Source organism: Helianthus annuus, chromosome 17 (assembly GCF_002127325.2).
Source record: "Helianthus annuus cultivar XRQ/B chromosome 17, HanXRQr2.0-SUNRISE, whole genome shotgun sequence".
In the NCBI taxonomy this organism is placed as follows: Eukaryota; Viridiplantae; Streptophyta; class Magnoliopsida; order Asterales; family Asteraceae; genus Helianthus; species Helianthus annuus.
The window spans coordinates 24,607,011-24,633,840 of NC_035449.2; the positions used below are offsets into that span (position 1 = coordinate 24,607,011).

Sequence of the window (26,830 nt, forward strand, 5' to 3'; positions counted from 1 at the left end):
CTTCAATGAACTTCCTAACTTGTTTACTAGCCCAGCAACGTAGTAGATTAATAAGCCCATATAACCTCCTAATTCCATGTGAGCGTTTATTATGATCCAACAAAAGAAAGAAAACAACAACTAATTAATAACCCATTCAGTGTTTCATTAAATTAACTAGTTTTATACCCGTCGGGTGGAAAGGAAGTTTTATATCGTAACAACATAAGTATTTTTTATTTATTTTAAACAAAAACATACGGACTGTAACTATACGATATTGGATAGATTTTATAATAGATTTTAGTTTATATTTTAATAAATATGGTCATTTGATTTTTTTTTCTAAGCTGATTCGTTTTGACCAGAACCTATTTTGGTCAGAATACCCATCCTAAACCATACCAATATGAACCTTTTTAATTACCTGTTTTGACCCAAATCAAAATTCAAGGAAAGATACAAGATACTAGATGTTTGATATAATGTGCTTTTATCTTAACTACATGTTCACTAGTAAAGTTGATTACGATAGTGATTAGGACACGATCACAATATGGCCCTAACACAATTGAAGTACGTAATAAAGAACAAGGCAGACTTAAAGATAAAAACTCCTTGATGGATATAAATAATCAGAAGTACAAAATCATACTAATTATGGTATTGAACTCTAAAAAAGTATTGCATTTGGATATGTAATGCACTTGTTATACATACACATAGAGGTTATATGTGATATTGGTGGAAGTGGACCCATCTTAAGGGGCCGAGATTAAGCAACTCATACTTTCTTGAGTAAACTTCCAATTTATTTTTTGTGCTTTGTTGTTTTAACGGTTTTACCACAATCCTTGTAGTGTTGTCACGGTCCTCTGGCAGAAGGTTAGTAACTGGTGTAAGACTCTGTTTCTTGTCGCCTTCTCGTTAAGAGACGTTCTCGAGGCTCATAATCACCGCGGTTTGAAAGGTAATGCGAAGATTGTGTACCGCAACGTCGTCATTTTAGCTTGTTGGAGCATTTGGAAAGCTAGGAACAACCTTATCTTCACTGGTAAAGTTGTTAACGTTGACGATATCTTCAGTGAGATCATGTCGGTAGGGTACCTTTGGTATAAAAATAGATGTAAGGGTAGGAACATTTCTTGAGATTCTTGGTGCAAATTTGTAAGTATGTTATTGTGGTTGTGTTTCCGCTTGGTTTTTGAGTTGGCACGTTTTTAATGACGTTTACCATTAAAATAAAAACTTGTTAAGACATAAGGCCGTGGGGTATGGGGCTTGGGTTGGGGCGTGGCCCCTTGGGGCTTGGCTTTTAAGCCGGGCGTGGGGCGGTATGGCCATGCTACTTGGCAGAATCTCATTGGCTCACCCGTCACGTCAGGCGGTTTTTTTAAATTTTGAAATTTAGAATTCAAACGGTCCCCCATCCCTCCATCTTCTCTAACCGCCACCCGGGTCCCCCAAAGGCCTATATATTTTGTAATTTTTAGAAATTATGTAATTTTTAGGATTATGTAATTTTTAAAATTTTAATGAAGTTGTAGGTTTTTTTATAAATGTTGTGTGATTTTTTATAAATTTTTTTGTAATTTTTTTTAAAAAGCTTTTCTGCCACGCGGTGCACCCAACTCAAGCCCAACCCACGTCCCGCCATACCCCGCGGACACGTAACCAGGCAGTGGGGGGGGGGGGCTCCCTTTACACGTGTCACCAAATGCCCAACCCAAGCCCCACCATACCCCATGGTCTAATATCTTTTCATTTTTTTTTTTTGAACGGCCAACAAACTCAATCCCGAGCATTCTCGGGGCACCTACTGGACAAACGGAGTACTCCGAGAGTAACCAGAATCCACCACCAATTCCGGGGAAAACCCGGTAACCCACCCGCGATTGGCCTATATATTTTCATTTAATTTTTAAACATACAAAACATATATCAAGAAATCTAAATAACCATCCGCGATTGGCCACTGAAACGGCAACGTGTCACACCCTTCCCAATAAACCCCATTATTATTATCGTTCTCGACCAAGAGCTTTGTGTTGTATCGACCACAACAAACAAACAGGTTTTAAACTGCGCTTACACATAAACATATCGCTCACTACATTTTCCACATCAAAAAAAAAAAAAAAAAAAAAAAAACTTCAGCTTATCCATGGCTCTTCGAGCAGCTTCCCTTCTTCCATCAGCAATCTCCGTTCACAATGAGGTAACATTTGCATAATTTGATGCTTTTTTATTCTGATTTGTAATGTGAATTGTGAAACAGGGGAAGCTGACATTATCTCTCAAGGATACTTCTTTCAATGGAGCTTTTGTTTCGAAAAATGTCAAATCTGATTTCAGTCCTCTGTTGATCGGAACTAAGGTACTGTATTTGCCTGTAGGAATTTTATCATGCTATGCAGTCGAATTTGGTTGGTATCAGTTTGGTTTATTACCTATAGCAACTTTAAAAGAAAACATAAAATATAAAAAGTAAAGTCGTGATAAGTATTGGACACTCGGTACAAATGAAATTATATGAAAACTAAATAGATTAAACTCATATATTATTTAAGGTATAAGAGGTGACATTGAATTGTGACAGAAAATAATACTATAATGAAACAAAATTAATAAGTATTATAAATAGCATGTTTTCTGTGTTGTACCTGCATTGTTAATTACAGGAGCTTCAAAGGAAGTCACTGTTGGGACCGATTCGTGCACAAACAGCAACTGCGGCTCCATCCGTCAATGAAGCTGCATCGGACAGCAAGAAGACGTTGAGGAAGGGAAATGTGATCATTACGGGTGCATCTTCGGGTCTTGGTTTAGCGACAGCAAAGGCGTTGGCCGAGACTGGAAAATGGCACATAGTTATGGCCTGTAGGAATTTTTTGAAAGCAGAAAATGCTGCGAAATCGATTGGCATTGCTAAAGAGAACTATACTGTTATGCACCTTGACCTTTCGTCTCTCGAAAGTGTTCGCCAGTTTGTGGACACGTTTAGGCGGTCTGGGCGACCGCTGGATGCACTTGTGTGCAATGCCGCGGTGTACTTGCCTACGGCGAAAGAGCCCACTTACACCGCGGAAGGATTTGAACTTAGTGTTGGGACTAACCATCTTGGTCATTTTCTTCTCTCGCGGTTGTTGCTAGATGACCTTAAGAAATCGGATTACCCGCAAAAACGACTCATCATTTAATAGGATTTATTAAAACTGCATACGTACATTTGGTTCATGTTTATCTTGTTTAACTAAGTTTCCTATTTCTTTGGAACTCTCGTGGTTTTATATGACCTTCTGTATGTTCTCTAATTAATTAATAAGAAGAATCTACTTTGGTACCATAATTCTAATGGTATCAGAGCAGGACATACAAAAATCAAAACCTTGAAACAAACTCACAAATCAAACCAACATGACTGGAACAACAGGGGACGGATCGAAATCCGATCCGAAGCCTATTGATCCCTCTTCCCCATTCTATATTCATTCGTCTGACTACCCTAGACAGATGCAAGTCAACGAGAGTCTTACCGATAGCAATTACAGCGATTGGTCTCAGGAGATGATAAATTTTCTTTTTGCCAAGAACAAGATGGGATTTATCGACAGTTCAATTCCAAAACCAGCAAAAACCGATCCGATGTATATGGCATGGATGAGATGTGATGCAATGATCAAGGGTTGGCTTACTACAGCAATGGATAAAGAAATTAGAGGTAGCGTAAAATATGCGAATACGGCTGAAGAAATCTGGAAAGATCTCAAGGAACGGTTCGGGAAAGAAAGCGCACCTAGGGCATACGAACTGAAACAAACCTTAACAATAACACGACAGGAAGGTGCCACCGTCTCCGTGTATTATACAAAGTTAAGGTCACTATGGGATGAAATCGATTCGGTCCTACCGATGCCAAAGTGTACCTGTAGCAACTGCACATGTGAGGTTGGAAAAAGGATGACAGAATTCAAAGAAAAACAATCGTTGTATGAGTTTCTTATGGGTTTGGATCCGGAATTTTCTACAATACGAACCCAGTTATTATCTATGAAGCCGACACCCACGATCCGGGAAGCCTATCGGCTTGTTTCAGAGGATGAACAACAACGCAACCTGGCCATGGGTAAGAAAGCACACGTTGAGGCTGCTGCGTTTCAGGTAGGAGGGTGTTGAAAATAATGAAAGGATCATTCATATACTATATCTTTAATTCTTTGGGCTCATGTTATTGTTGGTCTTTTAAATGAGAATGGGCCCTGGTTGGTTTGCTTGGTGATATATTGGGCCTGTCTTAGGGGTTCTAGTGTTATTGTTTCTGTTCGTTTAATGGGTTGTTTAGTATGTGGCAGGTTGATTAAAGCCCAAGGGTGCTAGATGGAAATATCAAGGGACTTCGATCATCATGTAATAATCTGGTGGACTAGTGTGTAAATTGTTTTTCAGCAGGTTATAAAGAGAAGTACAAGCTGCTAGGGTTAGTTAGTCACTTCAATAATTTCACCCCCAAAGTTTCGTTCATTACCCTCTCTGTTCGTTCAAGGCTACAGATAGTGATGATATGAAGGAGATTCAGTATGAATCTTGTACAAGTGTTGATCAGATCGTGGTGACCTCGGTTCTTATTGTCACGATTATTTCTCTGGTTCTTTGACTTTGATTCTTCTGTATCTTGAGAGAATTTTAGGGTTATTTATTTGTTGTTGTAGAAGATTGAAAGTAGTCTCTCGGTTGTATGTTGTGAGAGATCATCTTCTGATTGTGATAATCATCAGTGGATGATTATCCAGTTGTTCATCCATGTGTTGTTTAATCTCTCATCTGTTAAAGAGAGATTGAGATTCTGAGTATGGTGATCATCAGAGGATGATCATCGTTTGTATTTCTGTATTTTTGTATAAGATCTTACATATGTAAGATCTAGGGTTTGGGGGGTGTTTTTTGGTTTGGGTTAAACAATAAAATTTTCCGTCACTATTTTGTCGCTACGGCTGTGTTGTATTCTGTTTTCGTTCTTGTTCTGGTTCAAACCATTGTTTTTTACATGGTATCAGAGCTATAATGCTCCGATTTATGGTTTTTTCTGCTGTGGTTTTGTTGACTCGGATTTAGTGTTAGAGGTTTTATCTCTAAATGATTTGGGTATTGATAAATGTTCTGGTGATTAAATCAAGATTGTGTGTGTACTTGTTAAAATCTGGTGGAGTCCTGTTCGAACCTGTTAGTTCTTGGTCTCTCTTTATGTTATTCTCAAATGATTCCACGGTTTCTTTTGTTAGAGTTTCTAAACATTTTTTGTTTGATATTTTTTCACTCATTCTTTTGTTTGCTAAATCTGTTTTAATCGTGATTACTCTGTGTTGTAAAACCCTTTGTCATATATATTTGGTTAGTGTGGTGTTACAGATTTTTGTATTGATGGTCTGGGAGTGTTTCATGTTGTTCTTTGGGAGTTTCCGCTGTGAAATAAGTTTTTTTAGATCTGTTTCTTTGATTGTTTGTGTGTTTTTATGTTTGACTGTTTCTTGGAGTGTGTGCAGGAACAAGTTGGTGAGATCTATTGCCTGTTGTTCTTTCTGGTGTTACATAAATCCTAATTAGGGTTTCTTGGAGTTCAAGAAGGAGGTCTGTTGTCTGCTGGTTCTGAAAACCAGGTGTTGTTTGGTTATGGCTTGATCAGTTCCTATAGTTCTTGAAAACTATAGTTCTAATCTTCTTGAAGCATATTGCACCCTCTGTAAGATCTTTCCAGTCTGCTCTTATTTTTATTACTTTGTTGTTGGTTAGTTGAAGTCGGGGTAGTGAGGACCGGCACTTTTGATTGTTTGTTATAGTTAATTCTTGTCTGTTATGTGGTTACTTGTGTGTTGTTTGTTTGTGCTCTTGTTGCTTCTAGTGTTTGCTGTTATTGTCATTTGTTAGATTGTGGCTCCTGAGTAAAGGCATGTCCAGGCACCATAGAGTGATGAACCTGGAATCTTGTCCCTGACTCAGCTTCGCCTTAGAGCTGTTTTTTGTCTGTTGCTTCGGTAATTAGTTATTTGTCTGATAACTTGTGGTCTCTTGATTATATTGTGTTTTTTTTATTTGTTTTTTTTTTTTTGCTTTGTTTTCTAAATGCTAAATTGTTTTTTTTTTTTTAAAAAAAAAAGGGTCCATAAAAGCATTAGTAGAGATCTTATGTTTCTAAACTCCACGTTAGGGTATTCTGTTTTTTTATTGGTGTTTGTGCGATTGTTATTTGTTATGAGAAAGTTCTTATGATTTGACTGCTCAAAGTCTCTTGATGAGAATAATCGAATGTCTATTTGTCATATGAGTTGTATTTGTTTTTTAAAATGTTTTGTGGTTTATGGTAAAAGGGTTAGTTTTGTTCTTTGCACTGATCATGTTATTCTGTTGATGATGTGTGTTAGTCCAGTGCTTGTTGGTCTTGGTTGCATTACATAATAAATTTGTCATTGTTTTTATGTTAGTCTGTTGTTGCTAGTTGCAATAGTGTTTGAAAGTTGATCAACTTAGTGATTCATTACATGCATGTTCTTAAGTCTCGAGTCTATTGCTAGGTTATATTTTGAGTAGAGTTCCTTAAAAAGGGGTTTTTTTTATTTGGTCGTTGGTTTTCACTCGTTTGAAAGAAGATATATGTACTAATTGTCTATATAGCTCTAAAAGTGTTGATACTTTGGTATGTTTGGTCAAGATTTTTTGTTCAAAGGGACAAGTTGATTGAAAAAATATAAGTTTCCCTTGTTGTTTTGTATTATGTTTTTTGTGGTAACAATAACTTGGATTTGTCTTGTTCGGTGTGTTTTAAAATTCTCCAAATTTGGTTAAACCGGAAAACATTCTTTGAGTTTATGAGATTTTAATATTGTTCTTGGTACTCGTGTGAGTGGTTGAAGGAATGTTTTTGCTGTTTGGTTTAGTAGGTGTTTGTTTTGGCTATAATTGTGTTTGATCATTTTTCCATGCGTTGTTTTTAGTCAAAACTGTTTTTGATTGGAGGTTGTTTCTGACTTGTGGTTTGTTGTAATTGTTTAAGGCTGCAATCTTGAATGTTGGTTCAGGGTTATGTGTTTTCTCTTGTGTAAAAGATAGTGTTCCTTGCTTAGAATCATGGATCATGTGATTTTGTCTTGACTGTATGTCTTGTTGCCTCTTATTGTGTGGTTTGAGTGTTTCTAACCATCTGTGTTGTCAAGAGTGTTCTTGGATATGTTGTTCAGCCTTGTTGCAGGTTATGTTGTTGTTTGTCTCAAATACTGCTATGTTGCTGTTTGTTTGCAGTCTTTATGTCTGCCTGTCTTTCATCTTGTTTGTATGGTTAGATGAGATGTGTTGTTTCTGATTGCAAATCGTGTATTTTGTGTTTAATCAGAATTTGTGTGGCTGCATCTTAGTGTCTTGCGTATGTCTCTTTATTCTTAGCCTTGTGTGTGGACATTAAATCATGTGATTTTGTGTTTTTTGTTTAGGCTGGAATTGTTGTCTGATATAGAAGTGTAGAAGTATGTGCTTCTCATATATCAGTGTTGTATGAATCTTGTGATTTGTGCCTGTTGTGATGTTAGCCTTGTATGTTGTCTCTTGCGTAAGAGCTGTGTTTCAGGTTGTATATTTTGCCAGAATCTGTGTTGGCCATTATTGTTGTCTGGTATGATTGGTTATGGTATTCTCATTTCTATCAGACTCGTGTCTTGAATCTTTTGATTCGTTCTTTGTTGTGAAGGTTTAAAGGTTTTGCTTGGTTCAAATGAGTCTTTATGTTCTGTACAAACTTTCTTTTGATATGTACTTGTAAAGTTGTAAAAGTTTTTGATCATGACATATAAATCTTTATTCAAGTTCTTCACATGTATTGTCTTTTAGACTTGGTTCTAAATTCTTAAGGTTGTGAGACCTTATATGTTATCAGATGTGTGTCTGGTTTTTCTGCAATCATATGGTTCTATGTTGTTTAGACCTATATAGCTCTAGGTTTTACTTAGAGTTTCATTGTCATTCTCCCTGTATTCGTTCATCTTGTTGATCTCAGTGTTGAGATCTTGTTGTTTCAGAGATCTTGTGATCTCGATGCTGGTATTACTGTATCGTGTTGTTGATCATTCAACAGATTGTGTTAATCAGTTGAATCTGCTCATTGTGTATTACAGATATCAGTTTGTTTACTTTGGTTGCTTTTTAGGCATATGTGGTTGTGATATTATCTAAGAATCATGTGGTTATTATTGTTTCGTTAGTTCTTGTATGTCTGCTCTACTGATTAATTTTGAGTTTTTTATTTGATCAAAATATGAGTGCTCTCCAGTGTGGTTTTTTATGTGTTAATTGAGAGTTGTATTCGTATGTTCATGTTTAGGACTGTGATTGTAGTGTCTAAGAGTCGTTTTTTTTGTCTGATTGATACAGGGTGAAATATGGATTAAACCATGGTGACTTGTGTGTAATTCTGCGTGTTTCGTCTAGCTTTATTATAGTAGGAAATTGTAATTTCATTCTCTTTTGTCTGTGTCTGTGTTTCTTGAGATTTTAATCTTGTTATCTACTTGCTCTCAGGTTTGTAATAAAGGCAAATAAAATTGATAGTTATATATCTTTGTTCTCTTCAATCTTGATGATAAACATGCTTGCTTCAAGTGTTAAAAAAGGGGAACATCAATTTTTTGAGGAAATGTTGTTTTTCGTTTGTTCAGCACCAAGATTGAGTGGGGATGTTGAGAATGCAAGATTATATTATTATATCAATCTTGGGTTGACAAAATTGTTGTAAGTTGTTAACATTTGAGAGACTAGAGTCAAAATTGTCTGTATGTGAAATGCATATGTAAGTGCTAAACGAGTATAGTTATGGTTAACAGGTATAGTATATGAATGATGGGGGCATGTTGAAAATAATGAAAGGATCATTCATATACTATATCTTTAATTCTTTGGGCTCATGTTATTGTTGGTCTTTTAAATGAGAATGGGCCCTGGTTGGTTTGCTTGGTGATATATTGGGCCTGTCTTAGGGGTTCTAGTGTTATTGTTTCTGTTCGTTTAATGGGTTGTTTAGTATGTGGCAGGTTGATTAAAGCCCAAGGGTGCTAGATGGAAATATCAAGGGACTTCGATCATCATGTAATAATCTGGTGGACTAGTGTGTAAATTGTTTTTCAGCAGGTTATAAAGAGAAGTACAAGCTGCTAGGGTTAGTTAGTCACTTCAATAATTTCACCCCCAAAGTTTCGTTCATTACCCTCTCTGTTCGTTCAAGGCTACAGATAGTGATGATATGAAGGAGATTCAGTATGAATCTTGTACAAGTGTTGATCAGATCGTGGTGACCTCGGTTCTTATTGTCACGATTATTTCTCTGGTTCTTTGACTTTGATTCTTCTGTATCTTGAGAGAATTTTAGGGTTATTTATTTGTTGTTGTAGAAGATTGAAAGTAGTCTCTCGGTTGTATGTTGTGAGAGATCATCTTCTGATTGTGATAATCATCAGTGGATGATTATCCAGTTGTTCATCCATGTGTTGTTTAATCTCTCATCTGTTAAAGAGAGATTGAGATTCTGAGTATGGTGATCATCAGAGGATGATCATCGTTTGTATTTCTGTATTTTTGTATAAGATCTTACATATGTAAGATCTAGGGTTTGGGGGGTGTTTTTTGGTTTGGGTTAAACAATAAAATTTTCCGTCACTATTTTGTCGCTACGGCTGTGTTGTATTCTGTTTTCGTTCTTGTTCTGGTTCAAACCATTGTTTTTTACAGAGGGCAAAACAAAACGGACACTCGCGGGACACGTTTCAAATCAAACCCGGGGCAATCAAAGAAAGGCATTGAGGCGATGGAGACGTGTTCACACTGTGGGAAGACTGGCCACGCTAAATCGGGCTGTTTTGAGCTGGTGGGCTACCCGGAGTGGTGGCCCGGAAAAGCAAAAAGAGAACGCGGGAGGCCCAAGGCTGGGTGCGTGGAAACCGAACCGAACACAGTTGCTGGCTTAAGTGAAGAGCAGTACAAAACACTTTTGAGGCACTTCTCCGAATCGAAGGAACCCATAACACAAGGTGATCATGTCCCTCGAGTCAACATGGCTGGTAAGTTACCCGAAACCGAGGATTGGATCATTGATTCTGGATCAACTGACCACATACTTCATAATTTACGACCTCTTTTTAATGTCACTAAAGATAAAAATGAAACACCTGTGGTCATCCCGAATGGGGATAGCATTTCGGTTGAAGCAAGAGGCGATTGTCATTTGACAAAGGATGTTAAAATCCAAAAAGTTCTCTATATTCCAAACTTCAATTGTAACTTACTTTCAGTAAGCCGACTTGCTAAAGATTTAAATTGCTCAGTGAGTTTTCTTCCAAATTTTTGTTTTATGCAGGGCTTACAGTCGAGGAAACTGATTGGCGTGGGTAAGTGCATAAATGGTCTCTATCGGATGGGCGTGATGGTTGAAGATAGGAAGGCCATGATGTCCAAGACGGATGCTGAAGTGCGGCACAAGCGATTGGGTCACGCATCATATAGTAAACTTTGTCGGGTCGGTTTTCTTGAAAGTATTTCCTTTAATGTTAAAGACAAATTTTGTGATGCTTGTTCCAAGGCCAAGCAAACTCGTTTGCCTTTTCCGAGAAGTTCAATAAAAACTGTTGCATGTTTCGATTTAATTCATTGTGACATTTGGGGCAAGTATCGTAGGCAATCTACTTCACATGCCAATTTTTTCTTAACAATTGTCGACGATTATAGTAGAGCAGTTTGGACGTTTTTAATTAGTCACAAGAACGAAGCAAGTGATTGTTTGATAAATTTTCAAAAGATGGTAAAAACACAGTTTGGAAAATTAATCAAAAGAATCCGTTGTGATAATGGAGGAGAATTTACCTCAAACAAAATGAAAAAATTTTATGGCGAAGAAGGTATCTTGTTGGAGACGACTTGCCCACACACCCCACAACAAAATGGGGTGGTCGAAAGAAAACATCGTCACCTTCTTGAAACAGCCCGGGCACTCATGTTTCAAGCTTGTTTGCCACTAAAATTCTGGGGTGAATGTATCCAAGCTGCCACGTATATAATAAATCGTCTTCCGTCAAAAGTCATCAACAACCGAACCCCCTATGAGATCATTTTTGGCGAAGAACCTGATTATGACCGGATGAAAGTTTTCGGTTGCCTAGCGTACTACTGGAGCACCGAGACAGGGGGAGACAAATTTGCTTATCGGGGAAGACCCGGGGTTTTTATTGGATATCCCTTGGGAACAAAAGGGTACAAGGTCTACGATATCGAGAACGGGAAAATTGTAACATCTCGAGACGTCACTTTTGTGGAGCACAATTTCCCGTTTACCAGAATAAAGTCCATAATAAAAGAAGTCTCTATGTTTGAGCCTCCAGCCTTTGAAGATGAGCCTAACATGCAAGCCCAAGAGAACAATGTTAGGCCAAATGATGATGCAGATAATGCGGCATTAAATGATATTCTTGACATTGTGTCGATGAGTTCTGACCAGCCAGCCAACGCAAGCCCATCTATAGAAACGTCCACTGATGGTAGCGGTTTGGGCCAGACGACACCAGATCAGTCACCTGGCAATTCATCTGACGTTTCAGTTGAGCCAGAAGTAGCAACTTATCTTCGAGAACCAAGAACAAAGGCACCTCCTAAGCGACTAGACGACTTCGAAGTTAAATTGCCTCCGTCTGTTGACCATAAACGCACTACCACAAATCAGTCTTCTTCGACGGTACACCCCCTTGCTCACTATGTTTCTTATGATAAATTCACTAACTCTCATAAAGCTTATCTAACGGCCATTAGTTCCCACAATGAACCGAAAAACTTTAGTGAAGCCATGCAGGATCAACGATGGGTTGATGCTATGCAAAGGGAGATTCAAGCCCTTGAAGCTAATGAGACTTGGTCCCTTGAAGATCTTCCGGAAGGAAAACGTCCAATTGATTCAAAATGGGTTTACAAAGTTAAATACAAACCCAATGGAGAAGTTGAACGCTTCAAGGCACGTCTCGTTGCGAAAGGCTTCACTCAAATGGAGGGGGTAGATTATCATGACACGTTCGCACCGGTGGCTAAACTCGTCACAGTTCGGACACTCTTAGCTGTGGCGGTTAAACGAAATTGGATAACGCATCAACTCGACGTCAACAATGCGTTTCTCCATGGCGATTTGGTGGAAGAAGTTTACATGAGAATACCACAAGGTTTTGCTAAGAAAAATGAAACGAGGGTTTGTCGCCTAAGGAAATCTTTGTATGGCTTAAAGCAAGCTTCTCGAAACTGGTACCAAAAATTTTCCGCTGCACTACTTGAAAACGGGTTTTCACAATCCAAAGCCGATTACTCCTTGTTCACTCACACCAATGGCAATCGATTTGTAGCCATTCTTATATATGTCGATGACGTCATAATTACCGGTGATGATATTGAAAAAATCAACCAAACCAAAGTATTTCTCCAACAAAAATTCAGCATCAAAGATCTCGGGATTCTCAAGTACTTTTTGGGTATTGAGGTTGCAAGAACTGCAGATGGAATGGTCCTTAGTCAACGAAAATATACATTGGATATTCTTGAGGATAGTGGGTTAATCGGGTGTCGACCAAGCTCATTTCCAATGGAACAGAACCTAAAGTTAACAACTTGTGGTGAAAGCGAAAAGGTTGATGCTGGTCGTTATAGGCGAATTGTGGGACGACTCCTATACCTCCAAGCTACGAGACCCGATATTGCTTACACCGTTAATGTGCTAAGTCAATTCGTTTCGGACCCTCGACATGAACCAAATGTACGTATGCAGTTTTAATAAATCCTATTATCATTGTTGGTTCCATAACAGGTACTAGTTCTTACAAACTTTGAAATAATTTAGAGAGTCCTTGTGGTTTTTCAAAATTTTGGATTGGGTCCCTAGCGTTCCAAAAGTACACGGATAGTCCCGGTGGTTTGCACTTTGTAACACATTTAGTCCCCAACTTTTGCCAAAACTACATTGATGGTCCCTGTGGTTTGCACTTTGTAACACATTTAGTCCCTAATGATAATTATAATGACAAGGATAACGATAAAGCTAGCTAGCTATTTAATTATAATTATAAAACGTCAATAACTATCATAATATTCAAACTACAGACCAAATAATAACAAACAAACAAACTAACTTAAAGATACATAAATAATAGATTTCTTTGTGGACAAATGAGTAGATTTATAATTAAGATTAGAGGGTGTCGAGGTGTGCGAGTTAGCTGGTAAAAAGAATGATAAATCAAATAATAATAACTATAATTGATAATAAACTCGGCCTTTCACTCAAAATCTGTTCTTGTGGGTCTGTATTAGGAAACACGAACACGTTGGCTGGAAACGTGCCTCCGAAGGCTAACCTGGGGGACCTGAGAGGGCTAGCCGGGGGGTTAAACGGGCTAAACAGTTCTGTCATGATCGACGGTGGAGAGTTTGACGGTGCTAAGGCCTACAAAGATAGCAAAGTGTGCAATATGCTGACAATGCAGGAGTTCCATAGAAGGTACCATGAAGAATCAGGAATCACCTTCTCGTCCCTGTACCCCGGTTGTATCGCCACAACGGGTCTTTTCAGGGAACACATCCCGTTGTTTCGACTCCTATTTCCGCCATTCCAGAAGTACATAACCAAAGGTTACGTGTCGGAAGAGGAAGCCGGAAAAAGACTCGCTCAGGTCAGTTTACATACAACTTTTAAAACTGGAGGTTATGGTTTTACACTGCTGATATTGAACTTATTTTTGCAGGTTGTAAGCGATTCGAGCCTAACGAAATCGGGTGTGTACTGGAGCTGGAACAAGAACTCGTCTTCATTCGAGAATAGCCTTAGTCAAGAAGCCAGTGACGCGGAGAAAGCTCGAAAGCTGTGGGAGGTAAGTGAAAAGTTGGTTGGTTTGGCTTAGTCAAAGCTCAAAGTAAAAGTCAAACTCAAGAATAGTCTTAGTCAGAATGAAGGATAGTCAAATTGTGTGGTATGGTTGTGTTACTTGCGTATATGTTATGTTGTAACTTGTACGTTACAGTATAACAATGCATTTTTTTATTTTTATGTATTTGTTATGCTTGTGCCATGATCAATTTTGAAGGTAAGGTAACATTGTGAAAATGATTATGAGATATGACAATTTTAAAACTAAATCAAACATTAGTAATTATAAACTATAAATTAGCAACTAAATATTGCTTTATAGAGTTGTACATTATGTACAGGGAGATTTTCAAAAAAAAAGTTGATTTTTCATTTCTACCCCAATGCTTTCCTTCTTTTGCATTTTAACCTTAAGACTTTTTATTTTCATCTTTGGCCCCTTATAAGTTTCATGTTTCACAAATTATTTGTTTTACGCTTCGTTTTAAATTTTGAAAGTTAACATGCCGCAACATGCGTGTGGGGTTCGCCATTTTTTGGTCTATTTTTTTTCCATTTGACAGGTTTGTCGCAACACGTTTATTTTCCCCGTTCGACTTAGTTATTCTTTTCTACGTTTTACGTTTCGGTCTAATTTTTTCGCACTAACACACAACAACGGGCGTGCGTGGTTCAACGATTTTACGTCTGTTTTTCGTTTGTTGTTCTTTTTTTTCCTTTTTTATTTACTATATTTTTACGAAATTTTCCAAAGTTGGGGTCACTAGCAATAGTGTTGCATTAGTGCTACTTGGTACGGTTTTACGAACCTTTTTAGCCTATTAAGTTTTTTACCTATAATTTGTTTCGAGTTTACCCCTATACTTCCTTTACTTAAAAAAAACTATTTTTACGTGCATATTTTTATTTACGTGTCGGTATAAATATGTTTGCTCTATGTTTCAACGTAAATTTTTTCTAGAAAACGATTTAGGTCAAATATAATACTTGTTCATTAAAAAAAATTACGTGCATAATTTTATGTACTATAAATTTGAGTTGGTCTACGTTTCGATTTGGGGGATGAGTCTAGACAAATATAGTATGTATTCATGCGTATTTTATGCATGTTTTGTAAATTTTGTTTCGAACGTGTGGAGTCAAATTGTAGTTTCTTTTTCTATGTATAAGTCGGGTCACATATAAATTTGATTTACATTACCTTTTGATCCAATCGCAATGCTTATATAGGTTACTCCGGGCTCAATTCGATACGTCAAAATGCGTGTTTCCATACGGTTAAAGCATCACACGACGTTTGGACTAATCCATTCGATGTTTGCGATGTTCTCGCGCCGCAACGCGCGCGGATGTTATTACTAGTATTTTATTTCAATAGCATACTTTCTGTGTTATGCTAGTACAACCTAAAAATAAATTAAGAGTTGTAGCATAAAAAACATGCAATAATATGATATGAAAAATAAATAACCTGATTCCTTTGTTTCAAACCGGGACTAGTTTCTTTTGAGGTGTGCAAATATGTTATGTTGCTGTTTATTTCAAGAAAATCAGATTATATAGCTAAGGATATATAAGCATTTTTGCAATAACCAATTAACCGATGGGGAAATATAAACATAAATATCATATATGAGGAAATAACACTTAGGTCAGATCTTGAAGCTGAGCATATGACTACAAGAAGTCTGAAATATACCAAACTTTTAAGCTAACAAAGACCATTTTATCGTATAATTGATCGATGTTGATGTTCGTTTCAATATTCATGTCAAACTAGGAACAGAATTGACCTAATCTAAAGTAAATTGTCTTCGGGTTATCCAACTAGGTTCAACGGTTAGGCTAAATGGTGTGGTTTAACTAGCATTGGTTAGTTAAAGTGTTATGTCACTGCCATGTAGACAGTGAGGCTTTAACTAACTCATCCGTTAACTAACACGACGTGTTTAACAAAAGGTTTAAAAAAGAAATGTGATTGGTTGAATCAAAGGTGGCCCTCACACTTGGAATTGATAACGATTGTTAAGGGCTTGGCGGTGCCCCCTTGGTGCCTCTCTTTGGCTAGCATGGGATGGTGTTAGAAGCATGAACTAGCGTTAAAGGGTTGAGTGGAAGGGGGCGTTCATTCACACCATGTAGCCTTAAGGCTACAGGGTGTGGTATAAAGCCCCTAGGGGCTTTATCATGCCACCTCAACGGCACGTCACGTCACGTCACATAGAGAGCTATAAAGTCCCTCCATTTAACTTGCATACAGTGGTTTAAAGCCCATATTAAACAAAATACAAAAAAATATAAATAAAGAGAAGAGATTTGATTGGTTGAAAAGAGTGAGCCCCACCTTCTTTCCCCTTTAACCGGCGTTAGTGCAATGGAGCTGTAACAACCTACACGTTCGTGCGTGGTTACTACTCGTTATACTCGTTACGCCTAACACCAAGAGATTCGGATCATAATGGAGCTATATCGCATACATCGCTACTTCGCAGTATTTTCGCATATTACGCTTACTTTATCGCTATAATACATCACATCGCACATACTAACACTCACGATGACGTTGAGTGAGGACATATTCTACCCTCCTCGATAGCCGTGATATGTCGCAACGCAGACTTTGAAATATGGATATTTATACGACCCTTTGTGACTAATTATAACAAATATATAATATATAGAAATGTGTGAACAAACCATCGCAACGCTCAACGAACAAAACGAAACATCGAAACGCAATTCGCCGGAGACCACCGATCGAATGACCACTCGATCGAATGGCCATCCGATCGGGTGACCATCCGATCGGGTTGCCATCTGATCCATGGCACTCCATCACCTTCTCCCCTCTTCGCCTATAAATAGCACTTGTCACATCACTTGAACAGTGATGTGACAGCTCTCGTTCGACCAGCACGCTTTTGGACCTTTTCCTCTCGATTCCTCGCGATTCTTGTAAGTTTTCAACTCAAATCTTGTACTTCTTTGATCTACACACACTTCTTCATCTTTTTCACCTTTGAATCTCAACTTTTAACCGTGAAATCAACAGATTTGAGGTGTCCTAGGGTGATGTCATCATGGAGTTCTTATGAACTTCAAGTTTTGATCTCATTCCACCAAGAATAACTCGGATCTGAATGATTTCCACATGACTTCACAACGATTTCGCATAGATCTAAACATTTTTAAGTTAAAAGGATTGAAAGAAGTTTTTCCAACTCTTTTACACTCAATGCACTCAAAACCGATAGAATCGGAGCTCGTTCTGATCTTCTACTCATTCTTAGTGAAGAGTTGGTTTAAAATCTGATTTCTATCTAAGAGACAACTGATCGCGGGTTAAACATTAACAACCATCATGAACAGTTAACTGATTGGACTAGTGTAACACCCCAAAAACGGGTTTGGTAATCAAACCACGTTAATAGTAATGACGGGTAAAATGCCTAACTGGTAAAAAAATTAACCGGTAAATATTAGGAATTTAAATAAATAAGCCTAATAATAAATAAAAAGAGAGAAGACGCTCTGAGAAGACACAGTTTATAAGGAGCCCGAGTTAACGGGACTTAAAAATAAAATGGGTTATAACTCCCCGAGCCCACAAAGGAACTAGGAATAATTAACCTAGTTAGTTATATGTTTGAAAATAATAAAGAAACATGGTTAAATACACTTTTTATATAACTTGTGAATTAGAGGGACTAAAAGGAGCAATTATGAAAGTGTTATAATTAAAAGAAAATTTGAAACCAAAACACACACATGTGTGTGTGTTTGGTCGACATCTACAGGATGTGAAAAGGGGGTTCTTCTTCAAAACCCTAAATCACAAGAAATTGCTCAAAATCAAAGGGGAAATTAAGCTAATAATTGGGGCTTTAACAAAATTCATGATCACCTAAGCTAGGTGATCACAAGGTATGTCAAAATTCGTTGTTTGATTCCATTCAAAATTCTGGATGAACAATTATAATTCGAAATTAGTATTGCATGAATGTTGTTTGAATGAAATTAGAATGAAATAGTGTCTAGGAATAAACCCTATTCATTAGATTGTTGAAATTATGCTCAATACTTGAGAATTCCACAATCACCATTGAAGGTGTTAAGTGGGATTTGTAGAAACATATTAACCACTAGGATTTTGATAGTTATTCTAGTGTAATTTAAATTCCATGAAGTAAATTCAGATTTGTAGATGCTAAATTCGTGTATGTGATGTTTTTAGGGTTTTGATTGCTAAAAAATAGTGTGATAATGTCATAAACATGCTTTAATTGAAAGCTAAATTCAAACAGCTTCTGATCAGAATTTACAGCTGACTTGTATTGCCTGTAACGTGGACAAAACGTGACAAAACATGTGTTTCTTGAGTCTAAAATGTAATTCCAGGAAATATCTTTAAAACCCCACTGGAATTGCATTTTTTCGATGAAAACTGAATGTTTTATGAATTTTTCGGTATCGAAGGTTAAGGCTGCGCTTTCTGGCAGAATTTGCAGCCAATTACGAATGTCATAACTTAATTTAAGAATGGAATTATGATCTCAAATTTTTACTGTAGGTAGCTTCAGGTAATTCCAAAAATCTCCAACTGTAATTCCGTCAATCGGATAAACGAGGAATTTTAAATGAATTTTTTTGTAAGCTGCAGTCAGAAGTGACGAATCTGATTGCAGCTTAGTAAATGAATTTTTACGAATTTTTGGTAAAGAGTTAGATCCTGAAATTTTAACACAAGGCCTAAACCTCCGAGAGGTACATCACATAAAAAAATTATAATTTTTGAAGAATTGTAAACAGGTTAAACAGGTCACAAAAAACAGCCTATTTTCAATGATATGAACTTGCCTAATTAATGTTAAGGCTTGGCTAAACAACTAGTTATGAAACTTGATTGTTGATGTTATAATGCCCACAAGGTGTTTGTTAAAATGCCTAAGTGAATGTTCATATGTTGAAATTATGAATCAAACGCGTAGTTTCCTAGTTCGACTAATTACGTGTGATGTGGGGTAATACAAATTTTAATTATGAAGTCGATTTAGCTTATATGCACATATCATATAATTAAGGGTAGTTAACTTTTGAAAAGTTAAACTAACCATGGACGTAGCCGAATAGTAGTTTTAACATAGAAAATACGTAAGGTGGAATAGTCGTGGTTATAATGAATAATCTAACCACCTTGTGAATGATGATGATAGTTTGACGCTTAACGAGCTAGGTGGAAGCTTGGGGAGAAAGCGGGTCAAATCGAGTCAAGCATAATGGAAAAACGTATTCGAGATGCAAAGTAAGTAAAAGCTTACACCCTTTTTATAAGACATACATTTATTCATAGATTGTAAATATGACAAAATCTATATCCGAAATATGTTTCCGACACGAAATAACACGGATCGGAACATATAAAATGATGAAAATCCTTGGTTAATGGAAAAAGGGATCTAATGGTAAAATCAGAAATGGGTCGGATGGGCGAATTGGTAGTTAAAAACCATGTTTTGTTATGTATGTAAACGTTTGGTCATATAGGCCAAACGAGCCAAATGGTGATGATAACACTATTTGGCAATAACGACTAACATTTGGTTGTCAAGTTATATGTTCACAAGATTGAACAGAAATTGAATAATTGCGTCGCTTTGGAGTAGCGACTAATAAAAGCATGGTATAAAATGAAACGGGTCTATATGTTGACCGAGCCAGATACGCATAAATAAGATATTAGTTATATGCGCGAATTTGGGTCAAATATTTAGTGGAAGCCCGTCATCGTAAATGAGGGGCTAAAGTTGACCAAAACGCCCTTGATGAGTAAAACGGGTAAACGACCCATATGGATCATTTAGGAACTTGCGTTATGTTTATGGAATACAGGTAGATACCTTGAAGGTGGAATTTTGAAATGTGAAAAGAAAAGAGTGGATTATAGACTAAATTGCTTAAAATCCCCTAAACGGGTCAAAACGGACCTATGCGCATAGCTTGCGTGCTAGTTGTGTAATTCATAAGAATTATAAACCCAAGCTAAAGAATTTGTGTTAAATGCATTGGAGCATGTATTTGGTTAGTTAGAAACAAGTTAATGGTTTTAAACTTAAACGGGTCAAAAGTTTTAGTAAAATAGTTTCAGGTCGAAGGCTTGAAATTCTATATTTTTGAGAAGTTAAATATCAGGTTTTAACTCCATATGATGGATAATCAAATTACGAACGCGTAGGAAAAAGAATCGTGTAAAACAGGCAAATAGATTAAAAGTTATGGCCATTTTAAGTTTAGTTTTTGTTAAAAACTTGAGCTGGGCAGAAAATGCAGGTCCAGAAACGGACCTGCTGGAAATTAGTTTCCCCCGCGCCACGCGATGGGATCCAGTAATTGGGGCTCGACACGCGACGATTGTCGCGACACGCGATAGAACAAAGGACTCACGCGGGAGGCACGATTTGGTGTTGGTTTTGATTACAGGTAAACTTTAGTAAGCTTACGGATGAAGATCAAGCTCGTTGAAGGACCGAACACAATCAAGATACAGGCTTCCGCACGGCGTTTCGTTGTCATTTTAAACGACAAACTTATTTATTTTATGTTGTAAACTATTAAGTTGCAAAAGATTAAAATTACTCGTATTTTCTACGGATCCTTAATCGTAATTACATGTTTATTTTCGTTATATATACGAAAACCTTTAAAATAATAACAAGGGTGTTGCAACTAAGGTGATTCCTGTTCAATCGGATAACTTGGGTCATGATGGGGTTTCTATTGTTTAGTGCGCTGTCATACCGTCTCGAGCAAACCGCAAAACTTTTCAAAATAATCAAGTCAAGACGATCAGATTCGTTGGGACGGAATGCCGTCCGATCGGATTGCCATCCGATCAGATTGCACTTGAACTCCCATACTTAGTCAACTTTTCAAAGACCAACTGAATGCCGAACGGATTGCCGTCCAAACGGATTGCCATCCGATCGAACGACCATCCGATTGTTTGACATTAGACTTCAACACTTAAGCATCTTCACAATCTTCAAAGTTCATCAGTAACTATCGGATTGCTATCGGATCGAGTGACAATCCTGCTGTGGACTTGTTCTCACTAAGTGTCCTGCCAATCGGATCGCTATCCGATCGAACGACCGTTCGATCGACGACCTGAAAGGTAGAGATACTTCTCTGTTTTCAAAATTCTACAACGAAAACTTCAAAGCCATCATACAATAACATATCCTTACCAAACGAATGTCAATCCAATCGAATGGCCATCCGATCGGGTGACCATCCAAACGGATTGGCATCTGATCGAATGGCCAACCGATCGGATAGCCATCCGATCGGATTACCATTCGACACTTGGTTCACCCGCTACCGTTTAACGCACTGTTCAACGCTTACGCTATCAATATGTAATCAGGCTAATCTCAAACGCGCTCCCTTCAATCCAACCAAGTTTTGTTTACTTGCTGAACACCGACTGTGAGTATACTCGAACCCATTTTATCGCATTTTGGGTGTAACATACGTTGTTATCAAATCAACTTATCAAAATGAATTATACAATTAAACTGTTTATCACTTGCGAATAACTGTTATGCATATTTACACGTGATGCTAGCTACATACGTGTTTGGACTTATACTCGCAAGGTCCCGCCTTAACTAGTATAGTACTATAGTACCCAACGGGGTCTAGTTAGGATGAATAGCAATCGCAATCGCAGCTCGAGTGACTTAGCTGGTAGTATCGGTCTTATATGTTGAGGTCTCTCGTTTATGTATTTGGTAATTCGCAGCACTTTTAACTATTTACGCTACTCTATCAAACTTGTATACTCGCCAATACTTTTGTATTGACGTTGTTTTAACGTATGTTGCAGGTTTAGTCGCAGTCTACAACAAATCAAGCTAGGAAGTATAGAAACACACCTAAAATCTGGGTTGTCGGATTTGTATTGTTTGAGGGAACATGAAATTCGTGACAGCTTATGTGATTGTATTTGTTTATTAGTATGGGATAATGAACGCACTAAATATTGTCGCAATTTAGTTGTTATGGAATCTCTTGAGCAATCTGATTCGCCTAGTGCCGCGCCCCAATGATTCCGCCATCGGTTGGGGTGTGACAGATTGGTATCAGAGTCATAACTATAGGGAATTAGGCCAGACTTGAGCTAGTACGGGTCGATGTCTTAGAAACGACCTAGTCTATAGTGTAAGTACCAACGTGCCGACTCGTGCGAACCCAGTAGGATTTATACGGGCCTACTTGATACTCTCGTTTGAATCCGCTCAAATTTCGACTTCGTGTGAACACCGCATACTACAACTTCACACGAAGAGCCTTTCCTAAGGCTAAGAATATTACTTAGCCTCTCCTAAGGCCAACACAATACACCTGTTTTCGAAAATACTCGCGTAAGACAACCGAGTGGTCCAGTCGAGATCAGGTGTGAAAACCAAGAACTCTCGATAAGATCGCTCGCTCAGCACATTTTTCTAGCACCAGAGTTTTCCGTTGAGCTAGGAGTGACATCCATAACTCAACGAAAGTCTCCATTTCAAAATCTAGTGGAACTCCCGAATTTATTCGAAGAGCACAACCACAGCTAGGAGCGAAGTTATTAAGTCAGGGGTGAAACCCGTATCTTAATAAACCGTTCCACTCTTTATAAAATGGTTTTCAAAAGCTCTCACCAAGGACTCGGCTATAACGATAACTCGAGCCACATGATGACTAGGAAGACGAATGCCATGAGCTGCATCCTAGTGGAAGCATAAGTCTTCTAGGGCAACGCGCATGCACGAACTTGTTGGGTATAGTTGGGTTACCATGGGCAGTCGACGCCTAAACACCCGAGGCACTCTATCTATTTTTCTAGCTTACGACTCGCCGATTTTACGCTTTATGGAACTCATTTACGCTTATGTGTTTACAATTTAAAACCTTACACTTTACCGATTTCTCGATTTATCGATTTTCGCTCCCTGCTTTATAAACGCACAACTCACACAGCCATCACAATCTAAAACGAAAACCGAATGTTCGCAACAAAACTAATGTCTAATTACTCGCTCTCGCTCTGCATCGCGTCCTCGCGCTATCTTTACAAGCATAAAGGTATAGTTTATACGAACCTATATATGCATATACAACAAATCAATTGTGTGAATAACTTAGGAATTTTGTGTCTCCTATGTGAAATCTACTATATTACTCGCAACAAGTTTTGATCGCTCTCAATCGCATCCCATAACTCAAAAAGTCATTATGATCGAATCTCACTCCAAATCTCTCTCTGTTTAGATGTCTTCAAACGACTCTACCTCGAGACAAACAGCTAGGAGAAGATCCAAACGAAGCGCCTAGAAGAGGATTGCTTCGCTTGTGGCCAAGGAAGTGGCCAATGTCATTCCTCAAATTGTCGCTCAAGTGCACTCTCTCAGCAACTCGAGAACCTCGGAAGACTCTAAGACGGAAGCGCCGCAATCTGCTTTCCTCTACAAACACTTCAAAGCCTGTGACCTGATGGAGTTCACGGGTGAAGGAGGTGTATCCCAGCAACTCCAGTGGTTCGATTCTATCGAAGTTACCCTTCGTCAGAGTGGGTGTCCCGATAGCTTCCGTACTACTTGCGCAATCGGAGTATTTCAATCGCGAGCGATCGACTGGTGGACAGCCGAACGTAACAAACGTGGGATCCCCGTGGCTTATGCTTTCTCTTGGGATGAGCTGAAGGAGCTCATGAATAAAGAGTACTGCCCTCCCCACAAAGTCCAGAAGCCAGAAGACGAATTTTGGGAAATCAAGCAAGTCGAAGGTGACAATAATGGCTACACCGCCAGGTTTAAATAGCTTAGCATAATCTGCCCAAGTCAAGTCAACACTTCAGAAAAAGCCATCACGAAGTACATTCGCGGCTTGCCTGAATGTGTGGGCGATTTTGTCAAAGCTGCAAAACCCGCTACCATCGAAGAAACCTATCGCTTGGCCACAGAAATCAACGACAAACGAGTCTTGGACGGATTCTTCTCCAAGAATCCTGTCAAACAAGCTCAGCAAGCAATCGTCATCGATTCTTCCAACGATTCTTCCAACGATTCTACCGACAATTCTTCAGGTGAGTCCTCGGACGAATCCTCCGATGACAACGCACCGTTTCAGAAAGCTAAGCCCAATCGCAAACGAAAGACCATGAGCCCAAACTCTTCAACAACTGAATTGTCGCAACCTTAACCTCTACAAGCAATTCTAGTTCACTCGAAGTGCGCCTATGACGGAACTCATCCCCTGTGTCTCACGTGTACATATCATCACCCGCCAGAAGCTAACTTCCGCTATTGCGCAAATTGCAACTGGTATGGTCATCTTACCCAGCACTGCCGCACGGGGCCATAGACTTGAGGAATTTCAGCAATAATCGCAGTCTCCATAGAAGTCCTCCACAGCAACATTAGTTATGCTTCCAATGTTGTTGTAATGATGCGATTTTCAAAGTAAATTTCTTTTAACTGTTGAACTTGTTCTATTTCTCGATGCAACGTTGACTCTATCTCTCTCTATGCACTCACACACAAATTATATACTAGCACAATGTACTATATAATGTGTTTTACCCTTACCATGCGTTCTTCAGATAATGTACGATAAACGTGCAAGGATCAAATTAATCACGGGTGCACACGGGATTACTGTGATCAGTGCACGGAGATCGTAAAGAGTTTCAATGACTCTGTAACGTTAAAAGCATGGTTAAGCGTGGTGGATACACCGCTGGTACTTCCTATATATAAGCATCTTGACCATGTCGACACAGTGTGACACCTATTCACGAGGCAGAGGTGTGTGGTCGAAGCATGGTGGATACGCCACTGGTACTTCCTATATATAAGTGCTTCGCCATGCCAACCAATGTCTTGTGAAGAAAGTGCCATACAAGTTGAACATTATTAGACCAAGTATACTATTAAATCTATTTTCGACACACTAAACTTCATCGCAAGGCGTAACAATCTCAATCGCAACCCAAAGCGTGTTATCGCTAGACTTTTCGTAAGTCAAACACGCTCGCTATCGCATTATTGCCGGAATCTATCTCGCAATCTAAATCGCTCGATCGCTTAATGTGTGTTTCGCTAAATCGCTTATTATGAGCATCGTGCTATCGCATATCGTGTGTATCGCTCTATCGCTTGTGTATTGCTCCATCGCTCATCGTGTATTGCTTAACCTTTATTGATATCGCTATCGCTTACTGTTATTTATGTTATCTGTGTTATGTTAACACACATGACCTCGCTTCACGAGACGAAACTGATAGGGATAAAACTGTGACAACTGCCACTTTACGGTAACTTTCTTACACTTAAAATACTCATTTTTAGCTACATTTTTATTCATTTTGAACATCCGAACTGCTTATTTCGTGACATACACTTAGAATACTCAAGGAATACTTACTTAGGATGCATATGAACCATTTTTATTAAGTACATTTGAAACAGTTTAAACAATGCATCGAAACTACTAGAAAAGCACCTAATAAACTAGTATTCTGACGAAAACGCAGAATCCACATAAATCATCTACACGGCATCTTTAGGACTTAGACGAAATTCCAACATCTTATATATATTAAACCCTAACTAGGAATACAAGGGTTTGATTTAAAACCTTTCCGAAGTCCGATAACACTAAAAATTGCCCGAAAAGCACTAAAAGCGATGATTTCAACACTTTTCCGCAGAAATTCTGCAGAAATCAGCTTTCTAATATTTTTACGACATGTAAAAATATTATTTAATATAGAATTCATGTGAGGATACATTCGGGTATCATCCGAGTCAATAACTACATCAATTCACACAAGTTACGCAACTTAGCGTTCAAATAACATCTAACCGAAACAATTCCAAACGAATGTCCGAACAATATCAAATCTTTTTTTAATGGTCATCTAGTGTTAATTGGATCATCATGGTCTAGTAATGATCATTTAACACCCTTTAAACACCTAAACACTTATACTTATAAACTTCCTAAAACAACTACCTAAAGATTCTAACAGTTTTACTAAGTAATTCAAGAAGCAAAAACAAAGGGAACCCCCCCCCCCCAATTCACGGTTGCAACATCCCCCATGTGGGACCCATTTTCTTTCAACTTGTTACCATAATATCTAGATATTTTTCTTCTTGTTACAACTTGATGCAAGTGGTGAAAGATTATCATTGTAGCAACTAGTTACTTATACTTCTAACCTTTTCATTCATACTTTTCACCTTCCATTTTCACAACACCAAAAGCTCCCAAACATACCCCCATTTTCGGCCCATATATACCATCACCACATCTTCATTTTCAAGCTATTTCAAGATGATAAAGAAGCATTTTTATGGAACTTAGGAGGATCTAAGGCAACCACAAGTTGAAGCAAGCATTTCCATCCATCTAAGAGCTTTCAACCATCAAATCTTCATCTTCTTTGCCTTTCATTTTCACCTAGATCATCCCTAGCCAAAAGCTAGAAGTGAGCCTTCTAAATCCTTTATTTTCATACTTGTTTATGTATTTATTGTTTAAAGAACAACTTATAACTAAAACAACAATACAAAATAAGATGAAAATATAAAGAAGCAAAATAATAATCATGATATAAAAGTGTGTTTATGTTGTGATTTATTGATGATTACTTGCATATTTGATATAGTTTTGATGATTAGTATACAAATAACTTGTTAGATGATGTTTAAAAACATAATCTAACAAGTGTACATGAAAATGTTTATGGGTTTTGTTAAACATAAATGTTTAGATGGATGATCATAATCTTTGATGTTGTTAAGGTATGTAAGGTTTTTAACTAAAAATAATACTTTTTACAAAGTTATAAAAAGAAACATACAAGATGGGTTTTTATAAAAA

At 37.9% G+C, this 26,830-nt stretch overlaps 3 protein-coding genes across 4 annotated transcripts; all 3 read left to right on the forward strand.

Annotated features, from left to right (window-relative positions):
• The first annotated feature begins 2,026 nt into the window (after positions 1-2,026).
• On the forward strand, positions 2,027-10,693 carry LOC110926339 (protochlorophyllide reductase, chloroplastic). Of its 2 annotated transcripts, XM_035986787.1 has the most exons (5): positions 2,027-2,197; positions 2,258-2,356; positions 2,661-4,148; positions 9,745-10,070; positions 10,367-10,693. In XM_035986787.1, the coding sequence occupies exons 3-5, from the start codon at positions 3,397-3,399 to the stop codon at positions 10,399-10,401; spliced, it is 1,113 nt and encodes a 370-aa protein (XP_035842680.1). In that variant the 5' UTR covers positions 2,027-2,197; positions 2,258-2,356; positions 2,661-3,396; the 3' UTR covers positions 10,402-10,693. The 2 variants fall into 2 exon arrangements, with proteins under 2 accessions (XP_035842680.1, XP_022025774.1); XM_022170082.2 differs by lacking the exons at positions 9,745-10,070; positions 10,367-10,693 and having other exon boundaries at positions 2,661-4,599.
• A 111-nt stretch (positions 10,694-10,804) lies between these two features.
• LOC110926340 (retrovirus-related Pol polyprotein from transposon RE1) lies at positions 10,805-14,102 on the forward strand. Its single transcript, XM_035986175.1, has 2 exons — positions 10,805-13,706; positions 13,779-14,102. Exon 1 carries the CDS (start codon positions 10,805-10,807, stop codon positions 12,809-12,811), a length of 2,007 nt encoding a protein of 668 aa, XP_035842068.1. The 3' UTR covers positions 12,812-13,706; positions 13,779-14,102.
• On the forward strand, positions 13,266-13,934 carry LOC118479295 (protochlorophyllide reductase, chloroplastic-like). The gene is made up of 2 exons (XM_035986176.1): positions 13,266-13,706; positions 13,779-13,934. The coding sequence occupies exons 1-2, from the start codon at positions 13,266-13,268 to the stop codon at positions 13,932-13,934; spliced, it is 597 nt and encodes a 198-aa protein (XP_035842069.1).
• Positions 14,103-26,830: the final 12,728 nt, after the last annotated feature.